At 41.2% G+C, this 27,986-nt stretch overlaps 1 protein-coding gene across 1 annotated transcript in view; it reads left to right on the forward strand.

Moving 5' to 3' along the window:
• Positions 1 to 27,986, forward strand: part of LOC124776147 (PDF receptor-like) — a 417,916-nt gene that overhangs the window by 309,758 nt on the left and 80,172 nt on the right. Inside the window, exons 5-7 of the mRNA XM_047250984.1 lie at positions 5,972 to 6,098; positions 6,231 to 6,245; positions 26,776 to 26,878. Of these exons, the coding sequence (XP_047106940.1) occupies positions 5,972 to 6,098; positions 6,231 to 6,245; positions 26,776 to 26,878 (245 nt within the window). The remainder of the gene's footprint in view (positions 1 to 5,971; positions 6,099 to 6,230; positions 6,246 to 26,775; positions 26,879 to 27,986) is intronic.

A 27,986-nucleotide genomic window follows, 5' to 3' on the forward strand; every position in this document is an offset into this window, starting at 1 on the left:
CAAGCAACTTGAGAAAACGCAACAGAAAACTACAACAGAATCCCTTCGTCTATGATTAGAAGAATGTTAACATGCTCTCCGAAAGAAAATTAAGAAACACAGTGGTCTGAAACTACAAAACAGGCGAACGCAAAAGATTTTTTCCGACTGTTCAGTATTGTCTTACCATAAAGTTACTACGGTCACCTAATCTTACAACAATATTAACTGGGCATGGAAAATTAATGTCTTACTACGACCGTTCAGGCTAACCCCAAGTGCTGCTTGTAGGTGCGTAGAGGGTGATCAAGCAGTGGATCATCTGCTATGGGTGTGTCGCGAACTTAATACAGAAAGAGATGCCCTAAGGAAGTCTATTACAGAAAAGGGAGTTAGCTAGCTCGTCGATAAACCCGTTTTAGTGAAACAATACATGAACGAATTTCACAAATTTTGCAGTTTAGCAACGTTTGCCAGCACATGAACATTTATGTTGCCAAAAGTTTGAAAACAGTGATGTTATTCTTGGAAAACTTATATCGGTCATACAGAAGTTTACTGTTATGAATATAGCTATTAGTATACTTTTTATCATATTCTACCGTGAAACCTTATATCAATCATAGAGAGGTTTTCTATTATGAACACATTTCATCCATACTATTACAGTTAGACTTCTTCTTTATGTATCTTGTTATACAAACGTGTAGTATTACAAATATTGTAATGAGACGTTGAATATATGAAATGAAATGATCACTCCCTTAACTGAGTTGTTGAGATCAAAAGTGGGAATGTCACACAATATTAGTTTTGAGACATATTGAAAAAACTGTATAGTTTTGAATAGTATTGTTCCCAAATCCTATTGTTACTCCCACATGCTGATCAGGAAATCGTTAATCATAGAATAAAGGCTAATATTAGAAAATGGTAACATAAAATGACTGGCACATCCCTTTTTTGATTTAAACAACATATATGTTACGATAAATATCGAGCAACTACAAAAATAGTATATTTTCAAGCACAATACTATTTTTAATTATTTAGACTTCTTCATACACGTTCCTATTATTTTTTAGTTGTTTAAACATTTATAATTAAACAATATATGTCAAACTAGATAATATAATGGAGGCCAATATTCTTGCCCTTTTTGGGGTTCAGGCTTGTAACATGAGAAAAGTAAATGTCAAATTACAGCACCTTCAGCCGTTTAACTTTCTAGTTTTTTTTTACTTCTGCTACCACTTTCAGTTTCCATTATTCCAGGTTCATGCCTCTGACCGGCGAATAGGAAGAATATCATCTTGCACAATGAAATAGGGCCCAGCGTGCAGTCATTCGTATCTGTTGACTTCTTTTTACACAGCAGTTCCTTCGATCATCTCTTGCAGACCGAGCATTAAAAATGTAACGGTTACACCAGTTATTATTGTACCAGCTTTTCAAATTTGCCGTGACTTATCTCGCAGTTACTTTCACCTGTGATCTTACAATGTTAACTGCTTACCTTGACAAATGTATTCCCGAAATTTCATTACGCTACATTATTTTTTGGTGGTGCGATTTTTTCTACCAGTATATTATGTACAGAGAATAGAAAGAATGAACATTGTATGACTACTTTCTTGCAATCGGCACCTGTTTCGCTTTTAGGAACAGTGTTTCCTTTCCAGTTTGTGTGCTCCAAATCCATAATCTTTTCTTTAGTCACACTTTTCTTTCACTATTCGAGGTGTCGCTTCTTCCTTCTAAGTTCATATATAACATCTCTGGACTCGTCCGACAATTCTATCGTAGAAACCATTTTGAAATCTCACAGGTGTTTACTGCATCCTGCTACAGTGCTGCATCACACTTCAATTTCTTTAGTGCTCGAAACTAAATTTCTGGACTGGGTTCAACAAGGGAAAAGAAATCACTCAAAAGTGCCATTTCAGACCAAACAGACTCGAAATTGTGTGAAATTTACTACAGTAATAAGTCACATACCCCAAAAAATTATGTGAAGTCCCATTTATGATATCAATGCCTCAAATGTAAAATAGAAAAAAAAAACATTATTTGCCAGTTGCCATGAGAAATCCCGTTTTTGATCTCAACACTATCTCAATTTGATCAAGGATATGGTTAGTCATAATTATTTTCGTTCTTTTATCATTCTTTCCTATCTTATAGGTAGGCGTTCTGATTAAAATATCTTGAATTCCTCAACACCTTATAGATTTTAGGAAACATGCGATGTCTAATAACTCATAATTTTGTCTTTGTCTTCATGCAGTATTGCTGACCCGAAGGCCACTTCTGTAATGAAAATCAGAGGCACTGCTATTTCTCATTTTCATGTAGCTCTGCAAGATATTAAAACCAAAATATCCAGTCGAAACTTGTATAGGACCACTCCTATATACAACGCCAAACCCAATCGATAACAACAATATTCTAATTCCTTTGGTCACCAGTACTATAGTACATCAACGAGTTAGGCCAGCACATCCTGCACAATAAATCAATAGCCCACACAAAATGTCAGGAATTTAAAAAACTGAACTGTGATTGCTTGCCTTGAATTCGACACTGATGAAACAGAAGACTTCAGAGAATACCCGAACAAAATCTCGAACCTTGAAACCTTGACAACATTATCAAATGAAGTTCCTAAATATATAAATAATCCTGATGTCTCTCGTGTTACAAGCAACGGTAGCAGAATGAGACTCGTGAGGAAGACGGGGATTCAACTCCTCAGTTAATCCTTCTACGAGGTTGCCAAAATTGTCCATCCGGAGTCATCAAGTACGCTTTGCTAGATACCTTCCAGAAGAGCTATGAGTAGTTACATTACAAAAAATTTCTGTAGTTTTGTACATGGAAGTGAAAACTATAATGTGTTAAATATTACTGAATCAAACATACTTATGTGAGAGACTGGCTTTGAAAGGTTTTATACATCATATCTAACGTGGTATATGCAAACGCTAAAATGAAATCAATGACACGTTACAGAGTAAATGTATGAAAGTAGTTAAGGAATGAATGGATTTTGTATCAGTCGTCAAATCGAGCATGTAATATTTTATTCAAAATATTTTATAATTATTCACAGTCACCTTGATCGAAATGCGTGGATTTAGGGCAGTGTACCAGTCGCATCCCTAATGAGCCATAATGAGTTCTAAAACAACAGATGGCAAAAAATGCAAGTTACAGACAAGTTAAAATGATGCTCTGTACCTCGTAACGAAAGCAATATGTCGAGCAGTCACATAACATCCATATTGTTAGCCTGACATCGGCTACCATGTATGCTTATACTTCGTTCTAAAATATTCTAAACTGTTGTTCATTATATTTAAAAAGTTAAAAAATAATAGTAACGTTGCACGCATATAAGGCAAGCATGTTCATGCGCCATCTACAAACATGACTGTCCCCATTTCACAAGTAGGAATCCTTCGAAAGATGATGCTGTTGTCTACATGAAGAAGGTAACGTCAGAAGACGTCAACAAAAAGCAGGAAGAACTGCGGAAGATTAATGAGTATTTCGGGGTTCGGAAGATGACGCTCATCGCAGTTGAGTGAAGCGCATTGCGAACCACTGCTGTGTAACTACGAAATTGACAACCGGTCACTGGCAACATTAACTACCGTAAAACACACGGGACTGAAGGAGTAACCATCCTAAAAGACATAAAGTTGAACGACCACATAAAGTTAACTCTGGGAAACGTAGATGTCATTAATTGTGGAATATTAAGGAAATATAAGCAAGCAACAAAATATATGGCTTACACAATGCTTGTTGAACCTATTCTCGAGTACTGATTATCAGTCTGGGAACCTCTCCAAGCAGGATTTACAGAAGAGATAGAGGAGATCCTACGAAGAATGGCACTTTCCGTCACGGGACTGTTTAATAAGCGCGAGAGTATTACGGATAAGCTCAATAAAATCGTGTGGCAGACTCTACAGGAGAGGCATTGAGCATCCCTCACACGGTTACGCTTGAAATATATTACTTACTTCCACAGATTTCAGATAATACGGCAGGCGTTCTTCACATAATACTATTTGCAAGTGGAACAGAAAATGGGGATCGATTAGTGATACGAGATGTACCCTCCACCAGACAACGTAAGGAGATTTGTGTAGTACTGACGGAGACGCGTAAGCAGGAATGGCAGATGGTGTCAAATGATGAAGATGGGTGTTTGGGGCTTTTTGAGTGTGTACTTTTGTTTCTCTTTATCTCGCACATTTTATTTTATAGTAATTTTGCGTATTGTCATTTCTCTATTTTTCATCATGATGATGACTGATAAGTTTCGAGACCGGTGCACTGCTATAAATCCATCCAATGAGTGCATAGTTGCCAGGATCATCTGCATCATTGGTTGCAGTTGCTGCCGTTCAGTCCATGGACAGCACCTTGTAGCAAGGATGCTCTGTGGCTGCTTTACGATTTTTCTTTTCAAGATGATTTTTACGCCACTGTTACATCAACTTACATATCAAATTACTTTTTTCTTCTCTGCATTCGGATATTCAGTGTCCTTTCTCTTTAATTTATATTGGTATGTCTTCATTAGATGGTCTTTCGCTCCATAATGTGTTTGTGGGTTTTCTCTTTACCCAAATTTCTATTTCTTCTAATGTTTTTCTGTTCTTGTTTTCCAAAGTCCACCTTCCAGAACCTGAGTTGAAAATGTTCCAAATATATACATATTTTTATAACTTTCTTTCTTGTTTCAATATTACGATGGTTGTTTGTTAACGAATTGCCTTTATTTCTAAATGTTTGCTTAGTCATTTCAATTCTTCTTTTAAAATCCATTACACTTCTTTTGTCATCTGTAACTGAACTTCCCAAGTAGCAATCTTCGTTGATTGTATTACTGTTATATTTCCTGTCAATATTTGCCCTTATCTGTCTGACTGTCTGATTTATGTGTTACCATAACTTTAGCCTTGTGGCCGAGGGTCTGGGTTCGATTCCCGGCGGGGTTGGAGATTTTGTCCGCTCAGGTTTTGGGTATTTGTGTCGTCTTCATCGTCATCCTTCTGTCCTCATCGAAGTTCAAGTGGCGTCACCTCAAAAGACTTGCACCAGGCGATCAGGTCCATCCGCCTGGAGGCCCTCGCCACACGACATTTCATTTCATTTTAGCCGTGTTGGCTTTTGTTTTAAGTCTGAGCTTATCCAAGGCGTCATATTAAACATTTCGTAACAGAATCAGCAAACCGAATACAACTTGTCTATTTACCATTAATATTGATCGCTTTGGTGCTGCTTTATATTGTTTGCGTTGCTCTTTCCGTAAATTAAGTAACAGATCGAGGTGCGTGAGTACAGCATTGTCGGACAGCTCTTTATAACGAAGCCTCTTGCTTGATGTCTATTTCTATACTTCTGTTCCCGTATGGACTGAGAATCGATCTTTGAGTCATTAGTCCATTCCGATTTCATTCCGTTTTCCAGACATTAGATTTCTTTCAGTCTATTCCATCACACATCCTTTCTAGATCAATGGATGTGGCATACGTTTCCCTGTCCATCTAAGACCATTGATAGTGCCATTATCGCTTCCCTGGTTCCTTTTCCTTACCTAAATCTAAACTGGCGTTCTTCTAAATGTTTTTACTGTTTGATTAACAATTGTAAGATGAATCTTCGGAGCGTGGTGTAGTAATGCTGAATTTCTCTAGTGTTCAAGAATCAGTGGCGTTTTCTTAGGTGTGGTAACTCTTTTACTTTCTATTAATTTCATGAGCAGTATTCTCTCCTCATCGAAGTGCAGTAAGAAAGTATGTTTGCTCCTAATAAGATAAAAGTTATGCCACATTTCACATCAACTTTCCTTTAGAGTGTGCATATTTCTAGTTTAAAATAGAAAAGCATTTAATGAGTTCTTCTCACGGTCTTCACTGTTGCTGTCCTGAACGCCGAGCTCCATTCCTACCTCACGTTCTTGGCATGGTTGCAGGAGCCTTCGAAACAACCGGACGCGCATCCACCGGAACCTGTTCGTCGCGATGGTGGTGCAGGTGGTGATCCGGTTGACGCTGTACGCCGACCAGGCGGTGGTGCGCGGCGGAGCCGTCGCCGACCCCGTGCTGGCCGCCTCCGTGGGCGACGCGGTGGCAGCAGCGCCGCCCCCGGCCGTCAGCAGAACTACCAGACCCAGGGTGGGCACCCCGGTCGCGAGGCCGCACGCCCTCGTCTCCGGCCCGCACCACCGCCAGGGCATCGACAACACGGTGCGAACGTGTTCTCAGCACGTGCCCGGCAAGCCACATCACCAACTCATGATGTCGTACATCTTCCTTAGATCCCGATTGCGTATAAGATCCTCTCTTGCGCATCCTGCCACTTCCGTTAGAAACTACAATTCTTGAACTTGTATTCCATTACCTTGATTTCTTGTTGTCACCGATGCGTCATTTCCATCAGTAAGGGTTGGCACTACCATCTTCCTGTGAGACTTCCGCAGGTTTTGCTTTTGTGGCATTATCCTGCAATTTTCTATGATCATTTCTCTAATTTTTGGTCCACTTTGTGTTTAGATTCGTATGTGAATCGTTCCCAGATAAAATGTTTAAGTTGCACTAAGATTTTATTATTAACCATTACTTTTGATCTTACTTGCTGTATGCATCCATATTATCTACAGACACTTTCAGGTTATATTATGAGCCTATCTGGGGAAACTTAGGGTGATGGACAAAAATCATAGCATACCTCCTAATATCGTATCGGACCCCGTTCTTCCCGGCGTAGTGTAGCAACTGCACGTGGCGTGGAGTCGACAAGTCGCTGAAAAACCCCTTCAGAAATATTTAGCCATGCTGCCTCTATAGCCGTCCATAATTTCGAAAGTATTGCAGTTGCTGGACTATTGCACGAACTCGTCTCTCGATTATGTCCCATAGATGCTCGGTGGGATTCATGTCAGGTGGCCAAATCGTTTTCCCAAGTTGTCAAGATTCTTCTTCAAACCAATCGGGAACACTTGCGACCCAGTTACACGGTACATTGTCAAGTGAAAATTCAATCGTTGTTTGGGAACATGAACTTCATGAATGGTTGCAAATGCTCTCCAAGTAGCCAGGCATAACCATTTTCAGTCAATGATCGGTGCAGTTGGACCATGTAAGCACAGCCACCACCTGCTCGCACACTGCATTATTAACAACTTGGGTAGATGGCTTCGCGGGATCTGCGCCACACTCCAATGCTACAAACAGCTCTTAACAACTGAAATATGGACTCATCTGACCTGGTTACGATTTTCAGTCGTCTAGGGTCCAACCGATATAGTCACGAGCCCAGGAGGGGTGCTGTAGGCGGTGTCGTGCTATTAGCGAAGTAACTCGTGTTGCCCGTCTGCTGCCATGGCTTACTAACGCCAAATTCATTTCCAATATAAGCAGATGACAATCATGTAAGTTAACGAAGCACATTTCGCTTTTAGTACTGTCAACTATTAATATGAGTCTCTTTCTAGTGTTATGTACACTAATACTAAACTCTTTTGCTAGAACTTAGCAAGGAAAGATTATAATTACTTCTGCTTAGCTTTCCATGTGTCTAGCGAGGAATGTTCGCATCATTAGCTAGATGTTTTGATGTGAGCAATTGAAACACCTGTCTTCACATTTATTGTTCTTGTTCTTTTCTTCCTTCTTTCTGCTTGATTTCTCTCACAAGATTTACAAATTCATTTCTGCATAAGAACATTTAAGAAACACTGGAACAATCTGGGATAATGTCTACACAATAAGAACAAATGAGACACTGCACACAAAGAACAGAAACTCAAAATACAAACCAAGCACATTGCTACTATATAAATAACTGGGTACGGGAAACGGTATTGTTGTGATTTTACGTCTGTTTATAGCTAATGGTTTGACACCGGAAACTACGAGAACAAGAACTCCAAGAAGCATAATAGTTTTTTCCAATCCCAAGTGAATTTCAGTAAATGTAAACTTATTTAGGATTTATAATTACATAAAAAGAAAAGTGTAGCCACTGCTCGTTAAATTAATTTCTCATTCACACTCGAAATTTCGAATAATTAAATAGTTGTTCATATTATGACTTTAATTATGTTTCTTTAAATAAGCTGTGTTCAGAAAACTAATTTAGTACTTAGATTCAGAAGATATGTAATTTCATACCAGGCAGTGAAATTTAGTTCGTAATCGTCTAAATAAACCTTTCACATTTCTGGAAATCTACTTGGCCCTAACATCATATTTAGCAGAACATATAAAAGGAAACAAATTTATTAATTAACTGATTGTTTCCTGCATTTACCTTTAACTCACGTTCCCTGTATTAATTCTATGAATGTTTCCTTTACATGTCGTTAACTGACTTTCTGTGTTCCAAAAGCTATGGTAGAATGGCTCTCCTATTTCTGAAAATATAATACTTACTCATATGCAGATACAAGCAATAGAAACCCTTATGATAATTATTGCCAATTTTAAAATAAAATGTTTACATTATGTGACTAAATGTATGACATAATACAAAGCTCAATATGCATTAGATTTTTACTTCAGTCCTCAGTATCAAACACATCATTATCAGGATTGGCCCATTGTCTGATACTATACGATCTCCAACTACTTGTGTCTTTCTACCATGTCTTCAAAATTGCAATGAAGCAGACCAGAGGAGATGAAAGATTAGGGACGAAAAGAGATAGCACAACTCCACCGATTTAAATATGTATACATTTCAAGACAAAAAAGACATTGCACCATGGAGGAATTGTCCGAATGAGACGGAAATCGGTAGATGTGATGTGCATGTACAGACAAACAACTGATTACACTAACAGAAAAACTGGATAATTTTTTTAAGAGGAAGGTATACACAAATTGCGCAAGTCAAAAACGTATTCGTCCACCTCTTGCCAATATACAAGTTATCTGGCTGGCCATTGACTGACAGAGAGGCTAGGTATCTTGATGACAGACATATTGCGAAATCCCGTCCGACTGGGGTGTTAAATGGTCAAAATTCCGAGCTGGTTAGAGGACGCTGAGCATAATGCTCCAAATGTTTGTCACTTGGGGTGAGATCCATCGATGATGCTCTCCAAGGTAGGGCTTGGCAAGCATAGAGCAGTAGAAACTCTCGCTGTTTGCAGGCAGGCCTTCCATTGCTGAAATGTAAACCCAGAATGGCTTGCCATGAAGGGCAACAAATCGGACCGTAGACTATCGTCGACTTACCGATGTCAACCTTCTGGTTGTCAGGTTGTAGGGTTCAGTGGGGCTATTCAGCTCATTTCAGCTGTAATTCCTATGTAATATGAAACGAAACTTTTTAAAGAAATTTGTCATTGTGATACTATTATGGTATTTTAACTGCGAATACATACCAGTGCATAATACGTCGAAATTCCTTTACACGAACGAAGTATTAAAGAAACATAATAAATGAGTCAGAAATCTGAAGTATATGAAAATGGTGAGCCAATTCCACACACTCAAGATGCTATTCCACCCAGGGTATTTCAGTGTGTAAATCACAAGCATTTTCCACATGTAATCATTTTTCGTCCTTTTGCACCCACGCATATTTCGTGAAACCGTGTAGCACATTGCTGGCAATTTATCCAGAAGAGCTGCCTATAACAGTTGTTACTTAATGTTTCATATCTTCCTTGGACTATGAAGCACTTTGCTTTTTCCTTTTGTACGTATGGGCCATCTGAAAAAATGAAAAAAAAAAAAACAAGACAAGGTGTTCTGTAGAATTTTGAAGTAAAGCATCAGTTACACTAATAATTTGAGTGAGCACAAGTACTGTAGCTCCACGTGTACGGGGCGAAATGCGCAGATATTTCGAAAGACGTGGCAAATCTAACCTTTGTCCAAAAAGCGAGCAATAATTGTTGATTCACAAACTGTATAACATGTGTTCGTATACACGTGAAAATAAAATTTTAAAATTTCACGTTATTGTGCACGGTACACGTTCATTTGTTTTATTGTATTCTTTAATTATGGCAAAAGCTATCACAATTCACTTACATCTGGTGTTTGTTCTTGTGTCCTGTCAATAGTAGGACAGAAAACACTCTTACTAAAGCCACATGTGGCGAATAGAAGATATTGGCACGCACTGATGGCACAACGACCTTGACTCTGTGAGTAACTAGTGCGCTGTTGCAATATGTCTTACTTCAGGTGGAATAGCCCCCGCTGGGGCGCCTCAAGGCACGTCTTCACTGGTCATTATGGCTCTCTCCCAGGCCGAAGACGGTGGGATACCAACCTGATTGTCTCCCACCATATGGTCCGACGACCGGCGGTGATGTTCTGGGGTGCCATTTCTTTTCACAGCAGGACCCCTTTTGTTGACAACCCCTGCACTCTTAGAACGCAATGGTCGACGATATTGTACGTCACACTCTGTGGTCGTTCATGGCAAGCCAACCTTGGCTTACTGCTCAGCAAGAGCACGTTTTATTGGCAGAACACTTAGAAGATGCAACAGATCTACTAAAGAGACACTACGCTCATCCGTCCTTGTTTGGATTACTGCTGCACTGAGTGATCCTTACAAGATAGCATTAACGGAGAACATTGAGACAGTTCAAAGGAGAGCAACACGTTTTGCATTATTGAGAAATAGCGGAGAGATTGTCATGGACGTGATACAGGATTTGGGGTGGACATCATTAAAACAAAGGTGTTTCACGTTGTGGCACTAACTTCTGACGACATTTCAATAACCAAATTTCCACTCAGAGTGAAAAAATATTTTTTTTCACAGCGACCTACGTAAGGAGAAACGATAAACATAATAAAATAAGGGAAATGAGAGCTCGCAAGGAAGATACAGGTGTTCGTTTCTTCCACGCGCTCTTCGAGAGTCGAATAACATTGAATTATTGTGGAGGTGGTTCGATGAATCCTCTGCCTGGCACTTAAGTGTAATTTGCAGATTAGCCATGTAGACGCAGATATAAATGTATATATCTCAGTACCTGCGAAACCCTACACCACTGCTATCCATTTCCGCCGTAATCGGATAATTCCATCTTGGTGTGCCGCTTTTTCTGTCTTAAAATGTATTTTGAAAAAGGCCCACGGACATATTAACAATGTAGCTCACATGATCGAAAAAGTTAAGAGGCACTGATACATGTGGAGAAAATACTTGGATACAACACAGTAATCGTTGAACAGGGAGACAAACGTCAGGCAGTCAAGAAGAACAACACACTTAATCAAAGGTCAATTACACAATTAGGAAATAAAACACACACTTGAGGGCGGACAAGATAAATATTGTCTAACGTCGACACATTGTTCTAGAACGTTGCAGCCTACCACAGTGGTGCCATGGATGCGTCTGTGTTCGGGGTGCATCGTAACTGCGAACTGCTGTTGTAATTCCGGATGGTCTGATTGTAGCAAGTAGCCATGAATAAGGTAGTTAGCTAATAGTGTGCTTCCGGGTGTTCTCCTGAGTTGTTCTTGCAATTTTATGGACAACATGGAGACAAAATGATTCAAATGGCTCTAAGCACTATAGACTTAACATCTGAGGTCATCAGTCCCCTAGACTTAGAACTACTTCAACCTAACTAACCTAACGACATCACACACATCCATGCCCGAGGCAGGATTCGAACCTGCGACCGTAGCAGTAACGCGGTTCCAGACTGAACGCCTAGAAGCGCTCGGACACAGCGGCCGGCATCATGGAAACAACAAATTGACATAACGCCTGGAACCACAACACTTTTAATCAGTCGCACTGAAGAAACCTGAGAGATCACAAGACCGTCAACTGTTGCTCCATCTACATGGCAATTTTTATTGGACCTTCTGTACCTACTGCACTCTGTTAAACTATGTCAACGTGACTCTTAAAATGTACAACTACGTGGTCTGGAGACGGACTGCACCAGACATCGAAATAGGTGACGCAGACGGAATAACTTGTGTCCGGGTGAGTTGCAGCTTTAACTGTGGAGGTGGTTTAAAACCGGCTGTCCGATGATAATGGCAGACAGAACTCGGGCTTTTCTTTGTATAGTAAATCAGACTATCCTAATTTTTTTTAGTTTACGGAAGGCTGGTCGGTTACGTTAGTTTGTCGCATATTGATTCACTGTAACGGCAGAACAGCTACTCTGCCGCATCCCGATTGTGTTCGAGCTCGAAGGACTGTTCCGATTTAACTTACAACGGAGAACGCCATCTTGGCGACAATTACTGACTACTGAAGTACTTACAACTACAATCAGAGGAAATTATCTACAGCTGCACAGACACCTACATACATACGGTATGTAGCACGGAAGAGACCATGTAAGGCTGGTGGATAGTATCTTGTACCACTGCTTTTGCCCGATTAAAATAGTTCGCCTCTGCCAAATCGCCACAACAGTTGGTCACTTCATTTCCCGTTTTTTCTCTGGCTTTCTTCATATGTTCGAATCCTCGGTTCGACATTTTCTTTCGCATCTTCTCTCTCTCTCTCTTACACGCACACACACACACACACACACACACGCACACACAACAAAGCGTGCTAACGGAACACGCGTGTTTCATATACAGCACTAACTGAACACTACTGGATCTTCGGGAAAATACACATTTCAACTGTAATAACAGAGATCGGCTTACACTAAAAAATGTGGTACAACATTGCGTGGTTGCAATTCATCGTGGCCACTGGTTCACGAGACGCGTAAGTTAAAATACCGTGTCAGTGGCGTAGCGCAGGTATAAGCTTACAAGCCTGACGTTGGAAGGTCGTAGGTCCGGATCTCGTCAAAGGCACTCACATTTCCACTTCCATTTTGAAAAAATATTTCATTATTATTTATATTTAATTAATTGGTTTAACTACATTTTTTATTTCTTATATTCTGCCGTGTCACTGTAATAATCATACTGTCTTTTTTTTGCAAGTATTTTTCTTCCTGCCATTCTGTTCTCGTTTGGAATCTGCCTGCGTCGCCTGTAGTCTGCAATGAAATGCCAGCCAGGTCTGCTCGTCGTTTGGTAAAGCGGCATCTCGTGTAGCCAATGTGAGGATAGTTTCAGGTAACCAGTGACAGCGAGAACTAACAGTTTGCTTTTAGCGCTTAAACTGAAATGTTTCAGTCTCGAATTTGCTCCCAGAGGTTAGCTTTAATTGCCGTGAACAAAACGATCGCCATTCTTGTTCGGCCTTTGAATGTTGGCCACAGTTTTCTCGGACAGGTCTCACGTCACTACGTTGAGGTTCGGTTAGGACATGAGCTTAGATTCAGGGCTACAAAAGGCATCACCTGCCCCAATTTAGTCACTGGTCACTTAAAATCTGCTGTCAACAGAGCACGTCGCATTTGTGTCATACCTCGAGGCAGCCCCTTCCAATGTCGCTACGAATCACAACTTAACAGCATTTATGAAGTGACCCATCGTGTTTATATGTCGCCTGTAGCCAAGCAGTAGCTGGCAGCCGATGGGGCAACACTGCAGCAGCAAGTAAAAGACGTCGACTGTCAACTACTTTTAATCGCACTATATTGTTCCACTTTCCTGTTCTACTCTCAGATGGAACAAGGGAAATACGAGTCTCTATATGCTTCCATACGTGCCCTAATTTCTGTAGTCTTGTGTACGTGGGTCTCACGAAAAATGAGAATTGGTGGAAGTAGAATCTTTTTTTCAGCCAGATGAAACTGCCAGTTTTCTGAGTCTTCTCTGTTGCGCGAAAAGAAGGTCCTCTTCCCTCCAAGGATTCCTATTTGAGTTCATCAAGCAATTCAATAATACACGCATGTAGATCGAGCTAATCCATAACAAATCTGGAAGCATATCTCTGAACTACTTCGATGTTTTCCTTTAATTCGACTTGGTAGGGATCCGAGCACTCGAGCAGTACTCACACGTAAGTCGCAATAGAGTTTTATATGCAGTCTCCTCTATAGATGGCTACACGTTTCTAGACTTCACCCAATAAAAGGAAGTTTGGCCTTTGACGCCTGTACTATCGATCCTATGTGATTGTTACGTTCCATGTCGTTTTGCAACATGACGCCTAGATAGTTATAGCTGTGCGTGTTATAACCAGACGAAACTACAGTTATCGAGACATAACTCCTGGTTCTCTGATTGCTCGGGGAGATAGCTCATAGGAATTACGATATATGAAACATTAGTTCACTTTATCACATATAAGACATTTACTTAACTTGATCGAGTACATTGCCATAGGAGCGTCTGACAACTTACAGCTGTCACTGACTATTAGAGTGTCACTTGATGCACCAAATAACAAACTTTCCTTGAGGCACAATGTTCGACATTTACAAAAGCACTTGTCCATCCGAGACTTGACTGACACTGATCGTACTCGATGATGTTGACTGCTTCAGCTGACGTCACGAACGGGGCAGAGTATTTCTATGCTTGGCTCTACGGTGACCTCCGTGCGAGGGCGCTGCAGTGCTCAGATAGAGGTGTGGTCTTGCGGAGCGCTTCCCATTTGTCGTAGCAGATTACAGCGAGATATCGCTAATGTCTGTGGTATCGATATGTGTTTGATGCAGCGCTGTAGTCGTTGGACGATACCACAGTGGGAAACAGCCCACGTCTAATGCTGTTTTAGAACATTATACGATTTTTCCCCACTCATCCGATCATGTTACATTTTTCTGCATTTAGAGCCACCCACAGTTCATCACACTGCTGTGAAGACACTGCTCTGTACAGCACAGTGTCCTCAGCGAACAGTCGGAGATTGCTGCTCATCATGTCCACCGGAATGTTGTATGTAAAGAACATGAGCAATCTTGCCACACTTCCGTGGAGCATTTCTGACGCTACCCTTGTCTCTGGTCAATACATGACATCCCTGACAGCGGGAAGGTTCTATTACTCAACAGTTCTTCAAGCCACTTACATAGATGGAAACACTCTATACCATAGCGCTGAAGGTGGTGCAGGGTTTCGTCTACGTCTATATGATTACTCTGCTATTCAGAATAAAGTGTCTGGCAGAGGGTTCAATGAACCGCCTTCAAGCAGTCTCTCTACCGTTCCGCTCACGAACAGCATGCGAGAAAAACGAGCACATAATTTTTTTTTTTTGTAACAGCCCTGATTTATTTTATTTTATCGTGATGATTATTTCTATCTAGGTAGATGGATGCCAACAGGATGTTTTAGGATTCGGAGGAGAAAGCTGGTGATTCAAATCTCTTCCCGTCGCAAGAAAACTGCCTTTGTTTTAATGATTGCCACTACGATTCACATATCGTGTCTGTGGCATTACCGCCCTTATTTCGCGATAATACAAAACGACCTACCCTCCTCTGAACGTTTTCGATGTCATCTGTCAGTCCCATTTGATACGGATCCCGCACTGCACAGCTATACTCCAGATTAGAGTGGACAAGCGTGGTGTAAGTAATCTCTGTAGTACATCTGTTGCACCTTCTAAGTGTTCTGCCAATGAATAGCAGTCTTTGGTCTGCTCTACCCACAACATTATCTGTGTGATAGTTCCAGTTTAAGTTACTTGTAATTATAATCCCTAAGTATTTAGTTGAATTTACAGCCTACCGATTTATGTGACTTATCATGTAATCGAAATTTAGCGGATTTCTTTAGTACTCATGTGAATAACTTCACACTTTTCTTTGTTCATGGTCAGTTGCCACTTTTCGTACCATTCAGATATCTTATCGAAATGACATTGCAATTCGTTTTGCAATTCTGTTTTAACTTGATGTCTTTGCGTCTATTACTGTAAACTGTGATCTTTCTGACAGTCGGACGCAGTTTAGTTAGAGGACGCTTGTGAGGAACAGTGTCGAAAGCGTTCTGAAAATCTCTAAATATGAAATCAATTTGACATCCTCTGTCGATAGTACTGATTACTTCGTGAGTACAAAGAGTTAGTTGTGTTTCACAAGAACGATCTTTTCTGAATCCGAGCTGACTATGTGTCAATAAATCGTTTTCTGCGAGGTAATTCATAATGTTAGAACACAGTATATGTTCCAAAACGTACTGCAAATCGACGTTAGTGATATGGGCATGTAATTTAGCGGATTACTCCTATTTCCCTTTTTGGGTATTGGTGGGACTTGAGCAGTTTTCCAGTCATTAGGTACGGATCTTTCTGTGAGCGAGCGGTTGTCTATAATTGCTAAATATGGAGCTATTGTATCAACATACTATGAAAGGAACATGACTGGTATATAATCTAGTCCGAAGGCCTTAAGTTGCTTTGCTACACCGAAGATATCTAATTCTATGTTTCTCCTCTTCGTAGTTGTTGTTGGTTCTAGTTCAGGAATATTTAATTCGTCTTCTTTGGTGAAGGAGTTTCGGACAACCGTCTTTAATAACTCTGCTTTAGTGGCACTGTCATCAGTGGACACGCATTCTGGAGGGAGGTGGTTCAAATCAGCCTCTGACTATCCATATTTAGTTTTTCAGTAATTTCCTTAAATCGCTGCAGGCAAACGCCGGGACTGATGCCTGGGGAATGGCATGGTTGATTTCCTTCAGCAGCCGGCCGTTGTGACTGAGCGGTTCTTGGCGCTACAGTCTAGAACCGAGGGACCGTTACGGTCACAGATTCGATTCCTGCCTCGGGCATGGATGTGTGTGATCTCCTTAGGTTAGTTAGGTTTAAGTAGTTCTAAGTCTAGGGGACTGATGACCTCAGATGTTAAGTACCATAGTGCTTAGAGCCATTTGAACCATTTCCTTGACCGTCCTTGAAACAATTCGAGATTGAGATCCGTCTCTGTTGACTTCGTTATCAATGGGACGTTTAACGCTAATCCTCTTTTCTTCGTGGATAGCAGGGTGTCATTACTTCGTATCTCTCGTTTGCTGTTGCTGAACACATAACATCACAAATCAAATTATAGGCCTACTCAACATTAACTGATATAGTAATATCAAAAGCACATTAATCTCCAATTAACCTAATTCTGATGGAGTGATAATAGTTTTCCGCTCCTGGGAGGGACTGCATTACAACTTGCTGGTGTCAGCAGCCTAAGGCGCCGTGTTCACAAATTATAATTGGGGTAAGTGCTCGGCCGTGCGAACCGCCTTCGCTCGCCGACTTAATAAACCGCGCGGACGCAGACGCAGACGCCTGACTGCGATACGCGAGACGCTGTTAGCGGATTATTACCGCCACCGCCCCCCACCGCCCTCCACCCTCCACGCTACAACCACCGCCGAGCAGCCCTCACTCAGCCCCCTGGCGGGGCGGGACTGTATTACGGCCGCAGTGCGTTAAGTGGGCGCTCCCTTCGCCGTGTAGAGGCGACGTGCTAATGCGAGTGACGTGTCACCACGAGCTGCGCCAAGTCACGGATAACACCACTATCTCCTCTCCGACTCACGTACGCAAATGCTATTACGTCAGCAAGTGAATTAGCCAGGCGGCGCCTTCGGATTAATTCGTGCTGTAGACTCGAAATCAGCATAAGGTTAATTTTTGGCAAGTAAACGAGACCCCAAACACGCAAAGTCTGAGGATGTTTTAACATTTTTGGCGTCATGTTTGGCCAACATTGCGTCTACGGCTCCTCTTGACGTCTCAAGTTATTTTAATGTTGCATTGCCAATTATTACGAGGAGTATGAGTGGTCTATCCCTCTAATTTGCTAATATCGTGACTCATTTTCTCAAGAACTGCATCATGCACTTTAATGAAACTGTTGCAGGTTATTATACAAAACTGAAGTACTTTCTCCTCTAGTTTATTTGTAGTATATATTCTAGGGGTTAGCACAGAAAGTTTTGGTTGTTGAATTTCTATTACGTTTCTTCCTTAAATTTTTGTGAATTTTAGTGAAAATATACAAGCTATCAGTGCCATTCTAGAGTTGAAATATCATATGGGTATCATAAATTAAACTGTGAAAAAAAATCAAGAGTCTATCTTCTATAATTCCTGAGAAAACAAGAAAGTGCAATTACGAGTTAATTTAAATAAAAACTTATATTTTAATGGAAAAACAACTGAAATGCGGCAGCACTGTGGACTTTATCATCTTCTACATTTTCTGACTGCATCCTCTTCCTTCTATTCAAAGATCTATCTTCCTTGGGCACTTTTGGCATGTCGACTTTCTCCTTATCCAGTTCCACCAGTATGACTGACGTACTCCAAGCAGTCTTCACTCGCTTTCAGTCTATCGGTATTACCTTCAATGCAGTTGATGACAGCATCGTACATACTAATCCTCAGTGTAGTGGTATTCCACAAATAGATTTGTAGGTGATCCTCCCCATGTTACATTGATGAATGACTCATTCATATTTTGTGTTTCCCCTGCCAGACAGTTCTTCAGTACATCTTCATATGCCAAAACTCTATAAACTGCCTTTTTAACCAACATAACAGCCTCAGGTTAAGAGCGCTTGTTGGTAAACGTATTTAAAGTCCAGTTGATTCAGCTTTTCTATATTTAAATCGTCCGCCCCCGGTAGCTGAGAGCGATATATCTCTGCTTAGTAACGTAAACAGAGATCGCAGTTTGGTTCGCATTGTGAAATAATTTAAAAATATAGTTGTGTTACAGACAGTTATACTTTGAGCGGTGTCCATTATCGTTCATACCCTTCTGACAAGCAATTACACAAAAGTTTCGTTTATCTGGGACCAGAATATCGGCTTTTCCGGCCGTCCTGAGCGGACGCGCTGTGGCGCTTCTGTTTGGATTTCATGACTCTGCGTAATAGTGTTGTGTAAAATTGTGATTGTGGTAATGCAGCATTTTAGTTTCCTTGTTTTCGCGAGCTGTTAACTGCTGATATGGCAACAATGTTTCCCAGAAAGCTTACCCTAAGATTTGGATTTGACAAAGGAACCCGTAATGTTCAGCCAAGTTCACTGGAAATTCATGACTGGATCGTTGACGTTATTGGCATTACTTCGGATCAGACGCACGCTGCTTATTATGACTTGGAGCAATACTGATTTTTTGTGTAGCTGCTTTCGCCGTTGGTGCTGGAACGAATTTTGCAGAAATTTGAAGAAAAAGCTGAATTCCGCCATCGCGATAATTCGGTGAGTACAGTTACCATTTCAAATGCTGATGTTGATTTTAAACAAGTCAGAGTATTTAATTTGCCCCCTGAGGTAGAAAACTGCTACTTAAAAGACGCATTATCTAAATACGGTGACATCAGGCAAATTCGTAACGAACGATTGTCAAGCTAGCATAGATTGCAATGCTTTAGTGGTGTTCGTTCTGTCGATATGCTAGTCAAACAAAACATTCCATCTCATATTTTGGTTTGTGGCTACAAAGCGCACGTTATATACAATGGACAGACTTTGACTTGTCATATATGTAATGAAAGTGGGCATCTCCGGAAAAACTGTCCAAAATAATTGTTTATAGTGCAGAATAATTTACAGCAGCGTAAAAGGTTAACATTGGCTGATCTTGTGACTGAAAATCAGATGACGGGTGGTGAAGTTTCCAGCATTTCGGGGAATGTATACGACAGGCCACAAAATACTCTTGAAGCATTTCCACCATTACTCAGGAAAGACACTGTAGACAATCCGGCTGGAAAAAGTAGTATAGCCATTAACAAGAGACGTCGAACTTGTGACGGCAGTAGCACAGATGAAGAAGATATCAACCTGTCGCTGAAAGCTGTAGGTGACATTCAGAAAACAGTACTGGAAACTGTTTCAGACAATATTGTCAGGATAGATTCGAACTCTGAGTCAAGTACATCAGTAGACAAATCGAATACGCTACCATCACCCGAACAGGTCGAAGTGACATCAGAGTCCCATTCTGTAGCGCTGGACGCGCCAGTAGATGGCAATGCGCTGCTCTTGGTGACGCCACAACCCCGCGCTGCAGTACCCGTACGTCAATCAATGCAGACAGATTCACTCGCGGATGCAACTGAAAGCAAACATGACGAGGTAACGAAAGATTGTCAACAACACGCGACGTCACAGCCCAAATCCCAAGACGAAGAAGCGGAGTTTTACAGCAATAATACACAAACAGTAAACGAAAGTGTACATAGAAGTGATGGGGCATTGGAAGAATGTTTGCAAACTGCTTCTGCGCCGCCTTTGGCAGACGAGATGGTGGCACACGACTGCCCCTCAGATCCACCGACACCGCTCTCGGTGGAAAACTGCTCAGAGGGTGGGCGGAGCAGACATTCGGTGAAGGTTAGTGTCAATGCAAACCGCAAGAGAAGTAAAAGGAAAGGTTCTAATGCAAACCGTGACGGTGGTCTCCAGTCAGATTCTCAGGAAGTATCCGGCATGGAGTGGCATGAAATGATAGACTAGCGGGAAAAAGGTCACTCCCCTATGTTACAGACATATACGATTACCACGTTAAACATTAATAGGATACAGTCGGATGTTAAAATAGCTGCTCTGAAACAGTTTCTGTATGAGTCAGCGACGGATATTGCTCTCCTACAGGATGTGGTATTCCCACAATTAAACTTTTCCAATTACGTTGATTTCTACAATATTTCCACTGGAAGGAATGTTGGCCCGGCCATTTTAGTTAGAGAAGGCATCCCCGTACATGATGTTGATAAATTAGAATCGGGGCGAGGTATTGGAATAAATGTAGCAGGAGATACTATAGTCAATTTATATGCTCCTTCTGGCAGCAGTAATAGAGCTGTAAGAGCCACATTCTTTAATGAAAGTGTAATTTATTTACTGAGGAAAAACCCCCTCCAACTTATAATAGGGGGAGATTTTAATTGTGTATTGAGTCGAAAGGATCAAATCCCCAACTTCAATTACTCAACTGACTTGAGACGTCTTGTTGTTGATTTAAAATTAAAAGATGCCTGGGAAATAAAATACTCAACAATGGTGAACTTCACTCATATTGTTGCGAATTCCTGTAGTAGAATTGACAGAATTTACGTATCGGAAAATTTTGCAGATAAAGTACTGAAAACAGAAACTGTTCCCGTTAGTTTTTCCGATCACAGTGCGTTGTTGACCTGCGTAAATTTATCACCACAACCCACCCGAAGAGTAAGAAGCCAGTGGAATCTAAATATATCGTTATTATCAGAAGAAGACTTACAAGATGCCCTAACCAGAGTTTGGGAAATGTGTCTCCGTTCACTGAACAACTTTCCAAGTGTGATAGAATGGTGGACACAACGAGCGAAACCGAAGCTAAGGAAAGTTTTAATATCTTTTAGTATAGATATGGCCAGAGAAAGGAAACAGACTGTAGAATTCTACTACAGCGTGCTCAGGGACCTCTACGATCAGACAGATGCAATTCTTACAAGATTAAAAGACATCAAGAAAATAAAAGCAAAGTTAATAAGTCTGAAACGTAAGGAACTGGAGGGACTTAAAATAAAATCCAAAGCAAAGACAGTCACTGAAGATGAGACTGCTGCATTGTACCACCTCGTCAGACACGCCAAAAATAGAAGAAGAAGTTTCATGGATGAACTTCAAATAGATGATGGTACCATAATCACCACCCAGAAGGAAATAATTAAAGAGATCTCAGCGTACTATGAAAGTATGTATGCGTCAGGGGAAACAAACGAAGAAGAATACGATGAGCTCTTTGGTACATATCTTCCACGAATATCGCGAGATGATGATGAGAACATTTCTTCGGGCATCACCAAGGAAGATGTATTAGAAATCGTGTGCAGCTCCCCTGCTAGAAGATCTCCAGGACCTGACGGATTGCTCATTGAATTCTATAAACGATTTTGGACCCTAATAGGAGAAAAGTTCTCCGAAATTGTCAATGAAGTCTTACAAGGAAAGCCAGTGCCTGCAGAGTTCAAACAATGCAAAATCGTGTTGATCCCGAAGAATAGAGGCTGCAAAAAAATAAACAACCTACGGCCGATTTCGCTTTTAAATTCAGATTATAAAATTATAGCTCGAGTAATTAACAAGCGCTTTACACCATGCACTGCTGACATCATAGGCCAACAGCAGACTTGTGCTTTTAGAAGAACGATTTTACAAACTGCGGCTTTGTATCGCGATGTCATTGCGCTAGCACAGGCTAGTAACATAAAATGTGGACTGCTTTTCATAGACTTCCATAAGGCATTTGTTCAAATTAATCACAAATACCTGATAGAGATATTGCGCCGAATGGATTTCCTGCCAAAAACATCGACATCATCAAGAACATGGCTATGGGTGTTACTGCACAAATCTGCGTTAACTGTCAACTGCCAAAAAAAATTGAAATAAAAAGGGGTGTTACCCAAGGAAGTCCCTTATCCATGCTCCTGTTCGTTATATCGCTGGAACCTTTCTTGAGACAGCTACAGCACAGGCTGACAGGCATTACCATTCAAGGAACAAAGACCGTGGTTGGTGCTTACGCGGACGATGTAGGCGTAATCATCAGAGACCAAACAGATGTGACACAACTGGAGATGATACTTGCAAAATACTGTTCCGCATCAGGTGCGAGGGTAAATGAAAATAAAAGTAAATTTCTAAATATAAAGCGGCTTGCTAACTTACGCATTGAGTGGGCGAACCATGTTAATGAACACAAAGCTCTTGGAATGACATTGACAAAATCCCTTTTAAAAATGATAGCAATAAATAGGCGGGAGGTGGCAAGAAAAATCAAAGGAGCTTTGATTGAAAACTGTCAACGTAGCATAGACCAGTTCCGGTGAGTACTGTTTATCAACACGTATATTTTATCCGAGGCCTACTACATGGCACAGGTTCTCCCCATTCCATCAATGGTGGCGAAGACGATCATGTCCACCTTAGAAAAGTTCTTGTGGAAAGGGGAATTGTTTCGAGTGCCGGTGGAGACAGCAGTTTTGGGTCCAAGCAATGGAGGAATGGGTCTAACCGACATCAAGTGTAAAGCGATGGCATTGTATGTCAAACGAACATGGAGCATAATGTGTAATGATCCAAGGTAAATTACAGCAAAACTATACGATATTGACAGGCCAGAAAGTGTGGAGCCACCTATTAATATACAAAAAATAAGATTTAAGCTGAAACACATTAGGGAGTATTATCTTGAACTAAGTTATTTCAGCAAAAAGATTTTAAACTCCAAAAACGTTACAGCAAAGGCGATTTTAGCTGAAAGACGGAAACATGAAAGGAAAAATAACATAGAAACCAAATATGCTGGAATAGCATGGAATATGGTCTGAAAAAACATCAGTAGTGATGTTCTTTCGTCTGACGTGAGAACAGCGTGGTACAAGGTAGTCAATAACATCATCAGCACTAATGAGCGTCTCTTTGCCATCGGTTTAAGTGACACAAACCTCTGCAGCAAATGCAACCTCGTTGATAGTGTGCCTCATCGTTACACTTGTGAAGATCGGATTATCAACTGGAGGTGGACCAGGGAGAAAATTGCTCAAATAACAAGAACTTCAGCAAACGGTGTACCGACTAACATTTTCTTCAGACCAGAGGAAAGTTACTACCCTCAGGCGAAAAATAACGCAGTGATTTGGTTAATGGGCAAATATACAAGCTATGTTTTTAACAATATTGGGAGCGATGAACATATTGAATACAAGATGTATATGGAAAATGAATTCGAGAAAATACTCAAATATCAGAATCACAATAAGAAATATGGTAGCATGCTCCGAATTGTCTTCAACCGAATGGGTATAGGTTAGGAACTGGATTCCTAGTAGAGAGGGAATGGATTGGGTCACGTTCCCGACCCTAACCTCACCTGCAAGTCACACATGAAAAATAAATCAGCAGTACAGCAGATACAAGAATATGGCGAGAAACATCTGGTGTCTGATATAAAGGAAGATCATGAACTCCCTATAGATGCGTTTAGAAGGCTGTAACTGACAAAAATAACAAGGCAGTGAAATATTTTGCGATGTCGCTATTCGGGACTTCTCTTCTGTCCATGTAATTTACCCTGGGAGGAACACACATCAAGGATTTACTGAATGATTAATTTTGGTCTGGGAAATGATGATGAGGAACCGGCTGCAGAAGAAGAAAATGTGCATGCTGAACTGCCACCAGTCGAAGGTGACAGTGAAGGTGCTAAATTGTGCTACTGCTAAAGACTCATCTTTTGAATGCTGTAATTTATGACTGCAATTATCTGTCACCTTATTTATGTCATTTCATTGTAGCCATTTTTGTTACTGTTTTTGGTGAGTAAAAAAAAAAAAAAGTGGTCAGCGCGACAGACCGTCATTCCTAAGGGCCTGGGTTCGATTCCCGGCTGGGTCAGAGATTTTCTCCGCTCAGGGACTGTGTGTTGTGTTGACCTAACCATCATCATTTTATCCCCATCGACGCGCAAGTCGCCGAAGTGGCGTCACATCGAAAGACTTGCACCAGGCGAACGGTCTACCCCACGGGAGGCCCTCGTCACACGACATTATTATATTCACATCACTCGCCCGAAAGAAGGTTGCGCACCAGCTTCTTATCTGTTGATATTACATGCAAGAAAAACGTCCAGACAGCCGTTGTTATCCCATCTAGATTGGTTTCGTTGCTTCTAATAGACTGACCGTAGTATTTTAATAGTTGATAGATGGAATTGTCTAGCAGTCGCCTCCCAACAGCCCGGCGATCAGTCTGTGGTGTCTTCAAAAGCTCTTGCTTCCTCTGTTATACGACAATATCGCACTCACAAGGTAAACAAGAATCAGATTTGTTATGCCTGTCCTAAAAACTTATGTAGCAAGGTTTGCACGAGATTCAAAATCATACCTTATGGTTCTTGATTTATTAACATTTACCTGATCAATGGTTAATGAATTTCTAAAAACTGACCTAAGAAACAAATTAAATATACCTCCATTCAACTAAATTTAATTACTTGTATTATAAATCAGTCAGTAAATTGCAAATAATGTATCTCCTTAAAAAATTATAATTACTCATCAAAATAGTGATTTATACCTCTCTTAACGAAAGGAATAATATTAATGATACTTTACTTTGTACTTCCATCTCAGAAAAAGGACCTCATATCAGTTAACGTACCAAGATGGCTGACATTTCACCTTCCTAAATTTAGTAAAAACAAAAGTACTGGCGCAACACGTGAGCACACGTAGTTTGTCAGCATGCATTTCACGCTGTCTGTCACACGCTGTTCCCATACAATAATGTCAGCTTCTTTTTGTGTAATGTCTTGTGCTGTCGTAAGGAAAAACAGTCAACTCGAGGCCATTGAATGATACATTACCCCAACTGGTCATGATCCCCCATAGGTAAGTCAAAAATTGTAAATGGGCAATGTACAGGTGGAGGATGGAGTACGCTGTACGGGCGACTTTCTGTGTGTTGGCTGATGTCCTGCAAGAAGAAAATGGCTTAAGGACTGGTTCAGTGGTTACTATTGATACAAAATGATTCGGCGCGGTTCTGTTGATCAGGCTTACTATTTACAACTCTGACACTCTACACGAAATACTGCGCTCCAGAGTTTCCAATTCACCGCATCTGCCGCAGAAGTTTATCTGCATGAGGTGTATGCCTGCTAGTTTCTCATTGACTGGAATCTGCCTGTATGCAAACCTGTACCCTATGCTGCAGACTTCATGAAGCAAGAATTGCTCCGCAACTATTTCCCACACAATGTTTCACCGGTACCGACTAATTCTTTAAAAATGGTTCAAATGGCTCTGAACACTATTGGACTTAACGTCTATGGTCATAAGTCCCCTAGAACTTAGAACTACTTAAACCTAACTAACGTAAGGACATCACACAACACCCAGTCATCACGAGGCAGAGAAAATCCCTGACCCCGCCGGGAATCGAACCCGGGCGCGGGAAGCGAGAACGCTACCGCACGACCACGAGCTGCGGACGACTAATTCTTACTCTACGGTATTCTTGACAAGGTTGCGTCTGAAACCATCGTACAGTTTCTTTGCAGTCTCCTGTCTAGGACTGAGGGCGCTTGCTCTCTCATAGTTCTTTTACATGCATCACTGTTCATGGATACTGTGGAGGGCACTGGTTGGACTGATTGTTTTCTGTGGTTCTGGAAGGATTCTGAATCAGAAGAGTAGCGCATAGCGCACTTTGACACAATGTGAATCAGGCCGAAGCACCTCCTGGTTTTAATGTGGAATCTTTAACATGTCACCACGTCGTAGTTGCCAGAAGACCGCTTCTACTATTGCTCCTCCCACTACTTTCGACAGTTTTAAAATTTGGACCGTATAATAATTACATAGCAGATTTATGTTACAACTAGTCACATACAATCGTAATCTGAAAATAAGGCAAGGCATAAGGCTCGGTGTCCTGAGTTTATTGTTTCAAGCAGCGCGTTTCAGAACCCTACCCCATAATCCAGATTTAAATCCTGTGCTCCCACTTAAATATTGGAAATTTGTGGTAAGTTCGTATTGGACCAAACTACTGAGGTCATCGGTCCCTAGGCTTACACACTGCTTAATCTAATTTAAACTAACGTACACTAAGGACAACACACACACCCATGCCCGAGGGAGGATTCGAACCTCCGACGGAGGGAGCCGCATGAACCGTGCAAGGCGCCTAAGACCTCGCAGCTACCTCGCGGGACTCCTCGGATCTACTTGAGGCTACTGATAAGAATTTTTTAAGAAAACGAGAGCTTGGGTCTTTGTCTATTATGTAGCTCTGCTCACAACTGTGGAACGGTGGCTTACGGAGTATCTATGTAGAGTAAATGTAGATGTAGATCTATATTCTCCTTTCGAAATTACAATAATTTATATTATATGTATTTCTTTCTTGCAGCCAGTGCTGTGCGAGGCGTCGTACGTGCTTCTGGAGTACGCCAGGACGTCCATGTTCATGTGGATGTTCGTCGAGGGGCTCTACCTGCACAACGCCGTCACAGGTCCGTCTCAATCAGATTACATGTGCTGTGTGTAAATCATTGTCGGTTCTTCTCCACAGTCACATACGATGCTTTGATTAATAAAACTGTTTATAATATTTTGTAGGGTTATCAGTCGGCAGTTCACCTGCTGTTGTCGTAAGTACCGGGTGGTTGTAATTAAAGTGCAACAACTCAGATGTCCAGTCTGTAATCATCTTACAGCATCGAAACTTGGTGGATATTCTAGTGCGTTAATGCGGAACCGATTTACGCTGGAACATAATTAGTACCAGTTTTGGCCATCAGGTGCAGATCTGGCGCTGTGAACATAAGAAAGAGGCATATAAATGTTTCCACATGTAATGGATTAGGGACGGGACATGGGAAGGAAAGGTCAAACAGGTGAGAAATGCATAATGTTGATTTTATTATTAAAGCACTGGAGACATGGACGAGATGCTACATCCATATAACGACCAGATCAACAGCTGCTCGCAGAAGTTCCTGTAGGATAGAAGCAACAAGTTCCTATACAGTCGCCTTCGTATATAGCAGAGACCGAACATGTTCCTGGTAAACGCGTTATTTTGGATATCACCAAGCCAAAAGTAACATGGATTCAGATCAGGTGATCTCGCAGGCCATGCATCTGGAATATCTCTGGATATACCACTTTCGTGGAAGGTTCCATTAAGTAGATATTTCACTGGGCAAAAGACATGAGATGTTGCCGCATTCTGCATGAAAACATTGGCTTCCACTCAGTTGCGCTTTTCCAAAGCAGGTATCACACGTTGTACAAGGAGTTCTCGATAACGCGATGACGACACGGTACACCTGACAGGCTTTCTTGGTGTATTCCCTTCGAAGAAGGCTGGACGGAGAATAAAGGTGCTCGCGAATCCACACCAGTCAAATAAGGCGAGCGCAAAGGCTCTTCGTTCACACCATGGGGATTAACAATAACCCTAATTCGGCAGTTCTGTGTATTCGCCGCACCCTGTACTGTAAAATGGGCCTGGCCACTCCAATGAATATTGCCAGGGCACGTCATCAACTTTGATCTATGCCGGAAACCGATGAGCAAATTCAGAACTTTGCTATAGATCATGATGTTTTCGTTGCT

This window comes from Schistocerca piceifrons, chromosome 2, assembly GCF_021461385.2.
Source record: "Schistocerca piceifrons isolate TAMUIC-IGC-003096 chromosome 2, iqSchPice1.1, whole genome shotgun sequence".
NCBI classification, from domain to species: domain Eukaryota; kingdom Metazoa; phylum Arthropoda; class Insecta; order Orthoptera; family Acrididae; genus Schistocerca; species Schistocerca piceifrons.